Source organism: Argentina anserina, chromosome 6, assembly GCF_933775445.1.
Source record: "Argentina anserina chromosome 6, drPotAnse1.1, whole genome shotgun sequence".
NCBI classification, from domain to species: Eukaryota; Viridiplantae; Streptophyta; class Magnoliopsida; order Rosales; family Rosaceae; genus Argentina; species Argentina anserina.
The window spans coordinates 3,886,419-3,899,821 of NC_065877.1; the positions used below are offsets into that span (position 1 = coordinate 3,886,419).

General features: G+C 38.9%; 3 protein-coding genes and 1 pseudogene across 3 annotated transcripts; 2 read left to right on the plus strand and 2 right to left on the minus strand.

Annotated features, from left to right (window-relative positions):
- Positions 1–110: 110 nt before the first annotated feature.
- LOC126799735 (probable L-cysteine desulfhydrase, chloroplastic) lies at positions 111–2,449 on the minus strand. Its single transcript, XM_050526994.1, has 2 exons — positions 1,043–2,449; positions 111–449 (listed from the first exon to the last, which is right to left on the minus strand). The coding sequence occupies exon 1, from the start codon at positions 2,368–2,370 to the stop codon at positions 1,051–1,053; it is 1,320 nt and encodes a 439-aa protein (XP_050382951.1). The 5' UTR covers positions 2,371–2,449; the 3' UTR covers positions 111–449; positions 1,043–1,050.
- Positions 2,450–4,704: 2,255 nt separating this feature from the next.
- LOC126801007 (ADP-ribosylation factor 1-like) lies at positions 4,705–5,760 on the plus strand (annotated as a pseudogene).
- Positions 5,761–7,400: 1,640 nt separating this feature from the next.
- Positions 7,401–8,972, minus strand: LOC126799749 (uncharacterized). Its single transcript, XM_050527016.1, has 3 exons — positions 8,863–8,972; positions 8,036–8,252; positions 7,401–7,840 (listed from the first exon to the last, which is right to left on the minus strand). Exons 2-3 carry the CDS (start codon positions 8,181–8,183, stop codon positions 7,698–7,700), a joined length of 291 nt encoding a protein of 96 aa, XP_050382973.1. The 5' UTR covers positions 8,184–8,252; positions 8,863–8,972; the 3' UTR covers positions 7,401–7,697.
- An 897-nt stretch (positions 8,973–9,869) lies between these two features.
- On the plus strand, positions 9,870–13,220 carry LOC126799752 (aspartic proteinase-like). The gene is given in 15 exon segments (XM_050527018.1): positions 9,870–9,973; positions 10,160–10,531; positions 10,625–10,685; positions 10,763–10,857; positions 10,974–11,086; positions 11,219–11,353; positions 11,714–11,747; positions 11,834–11,873; positions 11,974–12,038; positions 12,121–12,234; positions 12,342–12,563; positions 12,643–12,762; positions 12,856–12,879; positions 12,881–12,963; positions 13,069–13,220. Coding segments are annotated over 14 exon segments (1,551 nt in total). The 5' UTR covers positions 9,870–9,973; positions 10,160–10,171; the 3' UTR covers positions 13,154–13,220.
- Positions 13,221–13,403: the final 183 nt, after the last annotated feature.

Genomic DNA, 13,403 nt, shown 5'->3' on the forward strand with positions numbered 1-13,403 from the left:
TGTGATCAATCTATTGTTTCAAGCAGTTAAATTTCCACTAACAAGGGATACAAATGCTAACATGCTTATCTGAAACAAAAGACAGGCATTTAAGAATACTTGATTAATGATGCATAACTAGGCAAATGGAGCTAAAATGGATCAGAACCAAAGATTAATTGCGCAGCCTAAAGTCAACTAAAGTTCATTAACCATGCAATTGACAGTCATCAAATATATACAACAACTGTGGCACAGACAAGTTAACATCTTCAGGAAGTCTAAACACTACAAACCATGTCGAAAATTGTTCCTGCTATGATTCATGCACTTAGCAATTTGCTACCTTGTTTTCAACTACTCTTTTGAACATATGGTACTGAAACCGTTGCAACTACTGAGGCATGCAGGAGAGGGAGATAACCCCGGACTTTATTCATCAAATGAACTTCTTCAGTTGCTTCATCCGACTACAGGTATACAGAAAGTTGCATGTCAAAACAACTTGCACATGATGGAAAAGCCAATCACTACATACTGAATAAATCTCATTGGCTAAATTCCAAATCACTTGTCAACTCAACATGCCTCATCAAGTAAAGCCTATGAAAGGTCCTGCAATAACTGAAATAAGGCTTTCTCCTCCATACTTTGAACAATTAACCACCAGCATATACTGTATCATTAGGCAAATCTAGGCTAGGAAGCTCTTAATCCGAGCATTGTTAATCTTTTAGTCTCATATCTGGGCCAATAAGAATTATACTAAATTGATAATGTCCTGAAACAGAGGGGTTTGGATTGTCTTGCTACCATAGCCAGTTAGCTACAAGTCCAGACAACCATATTGACTACTGAAGCAAGTAATCAGCTATACCACTTAGGCTCATCATTTTAATTTACTAGCATTTCAATTCCTATATGTGAAGATAGTAGAACTGAACGACGCATTGGAAAAGCATATTTTAACAAAAAAGTGGGAAAGCCATCGATAGTTAAAGTAATTGCAATTCATAGTATATCCAACTTACAGATCAATTAAAGGGATGAAAGCCAAGCATACCTCCTCAATTAAGTATGTAGAGCACAAGTAAACCCATCAGAAACAAGTTGATTGATCGCGTCTCTGAACTTGTAATAATCATCGACTTTGTTGTACACTTGGTGCGAAATCCGACAATACCCAGTCACCACCTCAACCTCCCCATTCTTGGGTGGCCGGAAATATATAGGGACTTCAACACCAAACTTCTCCCTCAAATGCGTCCTCAACTTTAAAGTATCCTTCTCACTCGAAATCCCCAAACGCACCGGCAAACCAATCATGACCATGCTAGCACACATTTCCGGCGGACACCCTAAATGTGTTCCCCAAGCCTTGGCCAACATCTGCCCCATTTCCACAACCGCGTCGTGATTCCTCTTCCTAATTCCCTCGATTCCGCCTTCAAACCTCTCGACAAAGTCCAAAACCGCCGGCACAACCAGCTGCGGGCTGTAGTCCCTGGTCCCAATCCAAGCACTCTCGATAGCCAATCCGTTCCCATACTCGTGCGAAACCACCGGGTGGTGCAACTCCACATTACTCTTGGGAGACTTCCTGCAATACAAAAACGCAATGGACGGCGGGCAAAAGAACCACTTGTGCAGGTTACTAGTGTAATAATCAGCCCCAATCTCCTTCATATCAACCTCAGTGCACCCAATGCTATGCGCCGCGTCGACGAAAACCTGATCAACACCTTCCTCCCTACAAATCCTAACCAACTCCCTAACAGGTATAACCACACACGGCATCGAAGTAATGTGATCGATCACAGCTAGCCTAACCCTCCTCCCATTGGCCTTGCCCTTCTCCAAGGCCTTCTTAAACTCGGAAACAATCTCCTCATTCGAATTCAAAGGAAAAGGGAGAGGTACCTCGATGACGTGGCCACCGGCGCGGGTGACGTAAGCCTCGATGGATTTCTTGACGGCGCCGTAGGCGTAGTGGAGCATGACGACGGCGTCGCCTTTCTCGAACTTGGACTCGGAGAAGCCCCAGGCGGCCTGCTGGAGGACGATGGCGGCGGCGGTGGTGGCGTTGTCGACGAGGGAGACCTCGTCGACGTGGTCGGCGTTGATGAGGCGTTGGATGATGGAGCGGGAGCGGAGGATGCCGGACTTGAGGTGGTTGAAGTAGAAGTCGTCGGGCTGGGAGAGGTACTGGAGCTGCCAGCGGCGCTGGGATTGGAGGACGGAGTCGGGGCAGGAGCCGAAGCTGCCGTTGTTGATGCGGGCGACGGCGGGGTCGTGGTGGGAGAATTCGGCGGCGATTTCGTCGGGGGTGATGAAAGTGAGCTTGGGCTTTTTGGAGGCGGAGCCGTTATGGTGGTTGGGGGAGGAGGCCATTGGGGATTAGGGTTAGGGTTTGAAAGGGGGCAATGAAATTGAAGAAGAAGAAGAAGTAAGCATGAAATGTGAGAGAGAGAGAGAGAGAGAGAGTGGGAGTGATTTGGAATTGGGGGTTTTGAGGGTGAGTGGTTAATTCTAATTAGGCTGCGTTAATTAGGGAGGATTAAGGGGTTGATTCACGTGATGGAGAGTAATTAACTGAGTTAACTAGTCAGGTGGCGCCAAACGAGACACTAGTCCTCAGCATCTTAGCACCACGTGATATGCACGTTTGGTGTCCATAATCAGATTCTAATAGGAAACATTTTCGAATTGGATTTGGTTGACCTTATATAATTCTCTTCTCCTCTGATGCATATTGATTTTAATCTCGCTGTGTCATGAGACCTGGTGACAGTGCTTCCAAAGTAAGAAATTGGGGGGATGATGTCTGATGAATCTCTCGGAGTAAAACCATCCATGATCCATGTCTGACCCTCATCGGTTTTGGTCCATAAAAAAAAAAAATCAAAAGCATCAACGCCAACACATTACTCAAATTTCACGTTTAATATTAATGTTCTCTCATACCATTTACTGTTTGAAATTCTTCTTCGACTTTCGGTAAAATCCACTACTTGGTTTAAATGTGTATCAATGTGTTGGTTCGGTCTCACCTCCATCATACTTTTCTTTCTCGTTTTCTATGTCTCCAATGTGATGATTGAAAACCCTTGCCCATAGAACCTACTCTTATTTTTGTGGATGAAGAAGCATGTTTTGCCCATGCTACCTCCGACCTTATGATATTCAAAACAAGCAGCTTCTTACTTGATTTTCTCCTTTTTTATCAATCTGAGCATAAGAAAGGAGTGGAAGGTGATTCATCATTAGTGGCATCATGTAATGACTTGATTTTGTAGTGCGCATCCAAAACGTTACAACGTGAATACTATATCTACAAACAAGAGAGTTGTTACTCGCAAGATTGGTCATGTAGTGAATTGGACTTCAATCGATTGTATATATAGGTGGAACCGCTACATAGTGACACTATGATAGTGTTACAACAGTCGACGTTCCTCAAATGGGAAGTACCGGCCAGTACGTGAAGTGGCACTTAGATTGGTATAATTACTTCCCAGTAAATCTAGGACTGAGGTAAATAAGCTTTTGGATACTTCATCATCTTCTGAGGTATGTTACACACTTACATTATAATAGTGTGGTGTTTTAGCATAGAATGCGATACTTTTGCATAAAGTTTTTGATGTTGTATGTTTTTTCTGTAGGTTGACGCTGGAGAGAACAGCTTATATTTGTTTATAAAGACTCATTCAGATATTGGGGAAGACTAATGACCATTAGTTACTGAAGGTAAAAAAGTTCACAACACTAATATGCTAATGCGTTTATTAGATTAATTGTTATATGTGGAATTTGGAAATTGATCATACTTTGTTGCGGTTAAGGCAACCTATAATGGCTGGATCCACAACTCCCTAAATCATCCAACTCAAGATTTGCGGTTGATCTTTTGCATTGTTGATGAAAATGAGGGATGGAAAGAAATATCGGCTGACACTCTTCCTTATCTTATCTTTTGTGAAATTCTAATAGCGGCTATTGTGTTCGAGTGGGGAGAAGATGGAGATCTACCATTGTTCAAAATAAGTTGTCCAACGCCAACAATATCAACTCCAAACCGCAAAACCCACCCCAACAACAACAACCACATTGATGGTGGTATTAAGTCATATCTTGGCTTATAAACCATATTTGAAAACAATTTCATATGCTTCCTTTTACTAAATCACTAAAATTTTATTTTATGATTTATGACGAGTCAATTGGATGGACCTATCTCGATGATTTATCATTATTGGGGTGTACTATGCAATTTCAAGTGTTTGAGTTCATTATCTTAAGTGATGAAAAATTCATTTATGAACAATTCTTTATAAGCTGGGATTTTGTTCATTATTTGGCATTAGTTATTCATCTTATATCTAACAAGTTTAATCAATATATACAACACGTGCATTAGTTGTTCAAATGCATTTGTTTATTATACCACACGTGCATTCCCAACAATATATTTTGTACCACCAGTATTATCAAGTGCTTAGAAACGCATTTGAACTCTGATTTGCTTTTTGTGTTGTTTTATGGTTTTGTTATGTTCATGATCACGATCAAAAGATTCATTTTTTTCTTTTTTAGAAGAAAAGAATCAAATTTGTAATACACAATCAGGCAATCAAGTAAAGAGATTTTACTTTTGATGATGACAATGTTAGTTGTAGAGTTGGGAAGTGGCATTGTATTATAAATACCTATTCTTTCGACCAAATGGTATCAGAGAATCAATTGATCACCGAATGGAGCCACTCAAGTGATCTTACTGGTGAAATAGTTTTCGACCCCAACAATGATGACATTTTATAAGATCTTTGGGCGACAATGATATAATTTTTATGTGCAACATTCATGCGAATACATTAACTTTAACATCTTCTTGTTGTTTTATATTTCAGCTTAGAGTAGTTGTTATGTAACTAATATTATTGATTATTTAAAGATTTTTAAAAGTAATGTGTGGTCAATTTTTTTTAGGGTTCGAAGTCAAATCATTGGAGTACAGGAACATAAGATATACCGTATGGGATGTCGAGGCCTAGGACAAGGTATCAATTTTTAGCTTTCTTAGTCTGAGATTTGATTGTGACGACTTTTTTATTTTTTGATATTTTTTCAGGAATTTGTTGTTATAATTCTTGAGGTTTGTGTGTTTGTAAATAAATATGTTGGTAAGATTTGATACATTAGCGCACGACATTGACTTCACTGCAGTATTGTGTCACCTTGTCTTTCACATTTTTTTACATCTATGTTTACATGTGTGTAAATGTCACTAGTTGGCGACAATTTGTTTGTAAATAGTCTTCTAGTGAATAGATGTTTAATACTATGCTAGTAGCTGCATTTTGCACATTCATTTCTCTTTCATATGGTTACCAAGATATGCTATCTTATATGTCAAATATTTGATCAGCATTATGCAATAATGTCATTAGTGTGCTTTTGTGCATATTCCACATCTATGGAAACGTTACTTTCAAAAACACACATGGGCTCATTTTTGTGGTTGATGGCAATGATTGTGATCGTGTGAATGAGGTTAAGGATGAGCTGCACCGCTTGTTGAAAGAGGTATACCAACTATATGTTTAGTTTTTTTTTTGGGTATCTTCATCTGGTACTCTGTTCAATTAATGTGGCTGCTCGAATTTACAGACTAAGTTGAGGAAGATTGTAGTGCTTGTGATTGCCAACAAAAAAGATCTTCCAGATTCTATGAATGTTGCAGAGATTAATCAGGAACTTGGTCTAGTATCTCTTCGTTGAGAACACCACTGGTACTACTTTGAAGAATGCTTAGGATGTTACTTATGCAAGACATTTGATTGTAAACGAAATGAGACCTATCGTTTTTTGGCTGTTAATATAACTATCATACTTTCTTTCTCAGTTTCTATGTCTCCAACGTGATAAACGAAAGTCCTTACCCATGGAGCCTGCTCTTATCTTTTCGGATAATAAAGGTTTTTTAGCCACCTTCGAGCTTCCAAGATCCAAAACAAGCAGCTTCTCTCTTGATTTTCTCCCTTGTTATCATTCTACGTATAACGAACTATTAGAAGGTGATTCTCTAGTTGTTGTAGCATCGTGTAATGACTTGGTTTTATTGTGTGCATCTAATATATTACATTGTGATTATTTCATCTATAATCCACACACTAAGTAATGGACTGCTCTTCCTTGAGCCCTTACGTGCCACGTCGGAGGAAGAGTTGGGTTCACTTGCGAGCCCTACTATTACTACAAGGAATATGTTGGCCAATGTGAAAAAGATAGTAATGACACCATCCAGCTTATTGTTGACTTCAAGTATGCAATTGTGCGCTTACTTTGACCATCTTCGAACTTGTATTCTTCATCGAAACTCAACATGGAGATCTTTTCATCTGAGACTAGTAAATGGACAGAGTTGATAATTTCATGCCCACCATACTTGTGTTCTGATTTTGAAGATTTGAATTTCAAGTATCCAGGTATTGCTTACAAGGGAAAGTTGTATTGGGTGCATGGATCTTTTATGATCGGATAGAATCCTTCTCGTACAATAAATATTTTCATGTTGTTGTCCTTCCTGATAATAAGGAGAGGGGATTGATAAGTGTGAGCCAAGAGGGTCATCTTCGGTTGTGATGGGGCTTTAGGTTTAGGTATGAAGATGATAGAGATATTCAACACTTAAGGAAAGAACTGAAAATTTGGGAGTTGAAAGATGACAATGTTGGCAATAGAGTTCGGTAGTGGTGTATGATACACACCTTTTCTGGTTCTGGACCAAATAGTTTCAGAAAATTCATTGATCACCGAATGGAGCCGCTCAAGTGCTGGTTTTGGTGTAGTAGCTTTCGACCTCAATAATAATGACATCTTGTATTAAAATCCCTTAACGATAACCCTACTATTTATGATGTGCAACATTGGTGCTAATACATTAACGGAGGTTGCGATTGTTGGTGGTGGGTTAGCGACTATTTTCCGATACATGGTGCCATGGTGGCCAACTCCTATTCCTAAATTGGGGTACAACCACAAGAATACGCAAGTAGCCCACTTAATAGTTGTGGTTTCAGACCAACACCGACAACTAAAGGCCGTTAAGATTCATTTGGAATATGGTCACAAGTAACAAGTTTGATCGTGTATAGATTTTAAAAAGTTTATATATTCCGGATTTAATTTTGAAACTTTAGATTCATCGGCTGAAATCTTACACCACATGACATGAACGTAAAATCCCCCATAGTAATATTATTTATACTCACACTTTTGAACTCTGATTTGATTTTGTTCCTTTGTGTGCTATTTTCATAACATACATTGGTTTTGGCCACAACTTTGAATCTTTTTTTTTAAGGAACGAATCAAATTTGTAATACATCATCATTTAAAAAAAATTGTAATACATGATCAGGTAAAAGGAATTTACTTTTGCATAGGCTGAAATACAAAATGCTAAACTACACTGAATCACTGATGGATCTCTTGGAGTAAAACCATCCTTGTCTCGAGTCTCAAAAGTAGGAATACAATAACCATAAAAGATTGGAAGACGAACAACACCTTTATCATTTTCACTTCCTATAAATGGCACATCCATTTCAGAGCAATACATCTAGGTAATCTAGTTTAGATCAGAGTTCCATCTATAACTCCTAAATACAATCAGAATTTGCCGAAAACAGCAATACAATCTTCATGCTTAAGTGCTACTTTTCCTTGTCATAAGCTTCTATGTTTTGGGGCTCACATTCTGGACTAAGCAAGCGAACCAACAAAGCAGTAGAAGAGCTCACAGATAAAGCTCCACAAGCTCCCCACCGAAGAGCCCTAGGAATTGTAATTCTGGGACCTGCAGAGGCATAGAGCCACAAATGCCATGAATTTTGTTCACAGAAAGACATTACAGATATTATCAGTTATCTAACGGGGAAGAACAGGTGCACAGGTGTTTATGCATAAACTTGGCGTTTTATCACAAGGATATATGTGACTCAAGTCACTCAACATCAGTATTTACGAGTGTGGTCTAGTAGAAGTAGCATACCATAATGCAATCTACAAAGAATCCAGAATCCAAATGCCCCTCCAACTGTGAAAATCCCGGCAGTCTGTCTCATCAATCTGGAACACGGTTTGCAATCCGACCTCATCAGCTCACCATCTGAAAACCCCAAGTAGCGCCTCAATGCCATATTCAATAATTTTTTGCTACAAAACCAAGCTTCTTCACACGCCCAGGAGATGCTGATGAACTTATCCCACTGAAAAAATCGTGACATCCTATTCAGTCACCATATTGAAACCGCAATTTTCGAGAGTACATGAAACACAGACTACCGACACAAACCCAGATACAAGTATGCTAATGCAACCAAGTGGTAAATACCATCTCGTTCCAAATTGAAGACAATGTTGTACTGTCTAACCACCACAAGGCACAAGCACAAGTTTTCATCTTGATGTAACATTTCAATGAATTATAATCATTTGAACTATCAATTTATATGCAAATAAAAAGTAAATACCATTGTGACCCCAGCACAAAGTCTTCGAATTCATGTATTAGTCGCAGACACAAAGCTACAATATCACAGTTGTACAAATCTAGTTAGTTTCTAGTTGAAAAACTATACAATACAATCTCATTGCGTCATTCTATTCGATTCATGTCGATGAAAGAACCCATTTTGACATAGAAAACACAAGTAGATAGGAAAAAAGATTGAAACTTTGGCTGGTACTGAGAATCTCAAATTAAATTGACATAGAAACCAACCAAATCGGAGACACTAGCAATTACAAGGAATTAGAGATGAGAGTATAAGACTATTAACAAAGAAAGAGCTGGGTTGAAACCCAGTTAACGTTTACCTTTGTGCCAAACAAGCCTTGGGAACTCTGATAATGAGTAGAGAGAGAGAGAGAGAGAGAGAGAGAGAGAGAGAGAGAGAGAGAGAGAGAGAGAGACTTCGATTGTGAAAGTGTTTGGAACCGAAAGAAAGAACTGAGAACAACGGAGTATAAACTTAACGGGTCGGATTTCAGTGGGTTGGGTCGGGCGGGCGGCCTAAAAGATTGTTTAGAATGTGAAGAATATTTGAGGAAAGATTGAAATGGCCACCATTTATACCACGTTAGTTATTTAACAATTAAGACTTGGTTAACCACGGGGGAGTTAGTGAGGTGGAAAACTCCGTCTTTGCTAACCACAAAGTCTGGGGTTCAAATTCTCGCATGAGCTTGGGTGGCTAGCCGGTGGTGGCATTTGTCAGACAAGTGTGTATGGCATATGGTGTTCACTATCATGCCCTGTGGCGATGTAGAGATTAGTCCGGCGCCCCTGAGATAGGGGCGCATAGGTGTGTGTGCTACCTAATTAAGTTTAATCTTTGAGAATTCGAGATTCGAACTTAAAACTTTATTCAACATTTTGAAAAGAGTGAAAAAAAAATGGCTACTATCAGTTTTTCGAGACCAAGTGAAGAACAGGATCAGTTGGTAGTCTCTAAGGAATTTCCTCCGTAATAACTCCAAATTGTTGGATACTGTTTTCTTTGCTTCAAACTCACAATATATTGTGAAGTATTGATCAACCTCTGAATTATTGATTGTGATTCATGTAGGACTAGAAGTACTTTTGAGTTTGATGCCTACCCTGCTCCTTCATGTCTTGTTATATTGGAAACTTCAAGGTAGCTTCCATCTGCCTCATTGTTACAGATTATTGCACATTTTGAGTTGTGGAAGGAAGCTCATTAGACCTGTGATGTTGATGCAGATATATTTTTTATTTTGGTTAAGTAACTGATGCATTTCTGTGGACCACTATATATAGAAGATTAGAAGTAGTAGTTTCCTACTTTTGTGGATTACTTGTTCTTCTGGACACTCCAGGCTCATCATCATCATCTGGTTTATCACCAAACTCAGCTTCTTCAGCAACACCATCACCAACTTACCCGCACCAAATTAGCTCAGCAAGGTTTGATCGAGTTGCATATTCTGTTCATCATTAACAACTACCTAGCTATAGCTATTTTTGCTGATTTTTTGGAATGGGTTTTCTTTTTGTTCGTGTATGATTTTTAACTGAAATAGATGATAATTGTGTTAGTGTTCCTGCTTCCTATACAACTCTCAGCTTACTGATTTTAATTTTTTTTTATAGATATATCTGAACATGTGGAGTAAATATCTCTTGGTGTCTTTTTACTTCTGGACCTTGATCTGTGCACTGCTTCCTGCTTCCTCTAATGCCCTAGTGAGAATCGGTCTGAAGAAGCGAACATTGGATGTTCAGACCATCAAAGATGCCAGGGCATCAAGGGAAGCAAAGTTCAGAGGGACTAGTTTAAAGGGCATGATTGATCATAATTATTTAAAGAGTTCAGATGATGAAGATTTAGTACCCCTGGAGAACTATATGGATGCTCAATACTATGGTGAGATTGGTATCGGGTCACCACCTCAGAACTTTACTGTCATATTCGACACAGGAAGTTCCAATCTTTGGGTGCCATCAGCAAAGTGTTACTTGTCTGTAAGTTAATTGTGCTAAACTAATTTTTTTCTTGCGAATTTTTTATCATAATCGATACAATCTTATGAATTGTTTAATCATCACATGTCCCAGATTGCGTGCTATTTCCATACTCGGTACAAGTCAAGCAAGTCAAGTACATATACTGAAGATGGTAATTATCATATGAGTTGTAAGGGGTTTCTAGTGATTTGGGAAAGTTCAGATTATAATGGTTGCCTTGTGGTTCAGGAAAGTCTGCGCAAATAACATATGGAAGTGGATCAATTCCTGGTTTCTTCAGTCAAGATACTATTCAAGTTGGAGATGTAGCTGTCAAAAATCAGGTATGTTCTTTTTTTTTTATAAATATTTTCACTTTTAGACTTAATTTTTTGTTTGGCTGCATCAGAGTACTGGTAATGCTTCTGAACCTTATTATTAATTCAATTTTCATATTCAGGACTTCATCGAGGCCACACGAGAAGGCAGTCTCACATTTGTCTTGGCAAAGTTTGATGGACTTCTTGGTCTTGGATTTCAAGAAATCTCTGTTGGAAATGCTACACCAGTGTGGTATTTTACTATTTTCATGTCAAAACCTTGTGTTATGTGACTCGAGTCTATTTCGCCTATTCTCAAAATCAACCATTGTAGAATTGTTGTCACTAATACTTCGAATTAATGTTCTTCATTTTGAAATTCAAGGTCTACAATGGCACAGCAAGGTCTTTTAAATGATGAGGTCTTCTCATTCTGGCTTAATCGAGATACAGACGCAGAAGTTGGAGGTGAACTTGTTTTTGGTGGTGTTGACAAAAAACACTATAAGGGAAAGCATACATATTGATAAAGTGATTTGAGATTCACATCCAAAACCAATTGGTAATGGATTGAGTGGCCCAAACCCTTATAAACCCACAGGCTAGGTTCCAATTCCCAATGTGGGATTTATATTCTCAACACGCCCCCGCACATGTGGCGAATTTTCAAGCCGTACACGTGGACAACATTTTGGGTGACGTGGAGTCCGTGTGGCCATTTGGGCTTCACACGTGGACGTGGGTAACCCGCTCTGATATCATAATAAAGTGATCTGGGGTTCACATCTAAAACCAATTGGCAATGGATAGAGTGGCCCAAACCTTTATAAACCCACAGGCTAGGTTCTAATTCCCAATGTGAGATTTATATTCTCAACACATATGTTCCAGTTACTAAAAAGGGCTACTGGCAGGTGGTTAGAATTTGAAGAGTTTATGTCTGGAACTCTTACATTTCTTGAAAATTATCTATAATTTGGAATCCCTTTACTTCTTTCAGTTCAATTTAGGAGATCTCAAAATTGGAAACCAGTCAACAGGTATCTCAGGGATCACTACCTCATTCTAATATCAGAACCCTGAATAACAATTCAAACTGTAACTGTCTAAGCCATGACTAAACTTCATGATTGTACTCAGGTGTTTGTGAAGGAGGATGTGCTGCTATTGTGGATTCCGGAACGTCCTTACTCGCTGGCCCGACAGTATGCGCTTCCATCTAGTCTACTGTGGTTTTAATTACAATAAGTCACTAAGCTTGATTTCACATTGTGTCGTTTCTTTCAGTCTATTGTGACTGAAGTTAACCATGCTATTGGAGCTGAAGGAGTAGTGAGTACAGAATGTAAGCAAATTGTTTCTCAATATGGAGATTCGATATGGAATCTTCTAATATCAGGGGTGGGTTTCTTTCTCTATCTCTAACCTAATTTGAACCAGTTTTTTGCAACCTTAGCATAATAACCAATATCTAATTTATGAATCATCCATGATATGCATATTTGCAGGTACAACCTGACCAAGTATGCAAGCAGCTTGGCTTATGTGTTTTGAATGGGGGTCAGTATGTGAGTGCTGGTATTAAAACAGTGATTGAAAGAGATGATAGGGAGGGCTCATCTGTTGGTGACACTGCTTTGTGCACAGCTTGTGAGATGGCTGTTGTTTGGGCACAGAATCAGCTTAAACAAAAAGATACAAAGGAGAAAGTACTCAAGTACATTGATGAGGTAAGAATTTCTAAATTTACTGCAACCATTTCATGTTTTTGGAAGCCAAAATATGAACAAAATGTATTGAACTTAACAGCTGTGTGAAAGCCTGCTAAGTCCGATGGGAGAGTCGATAATTGACTGCAATAGCATTTCAAGCATGCCGAACATTACCTTCACCATCGGAGATAAGCCTTTTGTTCTCACTCCACAACAGGTTAGATTTGAGATTTACCAGTGATCCTGATTGTAATTGATGATAGTTTCTTGTGTAAATATTGAGTCTGCAATTATGTGTGATACTTTCCAGTATGTTCTGAAAACTGGCCAAGGCAGTGCTGCTATCTGCATCAGTGGCTGCTATCTGCATCAGTGGCTTTACAGCTTTCGACATACCACCTCCAACGGGTCCTCTCTGGTATGCTATGAAACACTTAATTCTCTAGTTTAGACATCTTTTTTTTTTCAATGGAAGTTTGAATTACCTAAGCATTTTAATCCAGGCTTGTCAATGTTCATGCAGGATCCTTGGAGATGTATTTATGGGGGCATATCACACAGTTTTCGACTTTGGCAACCTCGAGATTGGATTCGCCGAAGCGGCTTAACAACCACCGGCTCTGGTTTTCTGTAACTGGTGGATTTCAGAAACTCTTAAGATGGAGCTGTCATAGACTCATAGGTTGTGATGAACGAGTGTGATACATTCACATCTGTTCTTGATGCTCCTTAATAAAAATTGTATAGATGGGTCTTATCTAAGCTTCATTGCATTGACGCATAAAAAGTAGAAAATAGTGTCAAATATCACCCTGTAAAAATGCGAGTTATGATAAACCACGAATCCAGTAAAATCTA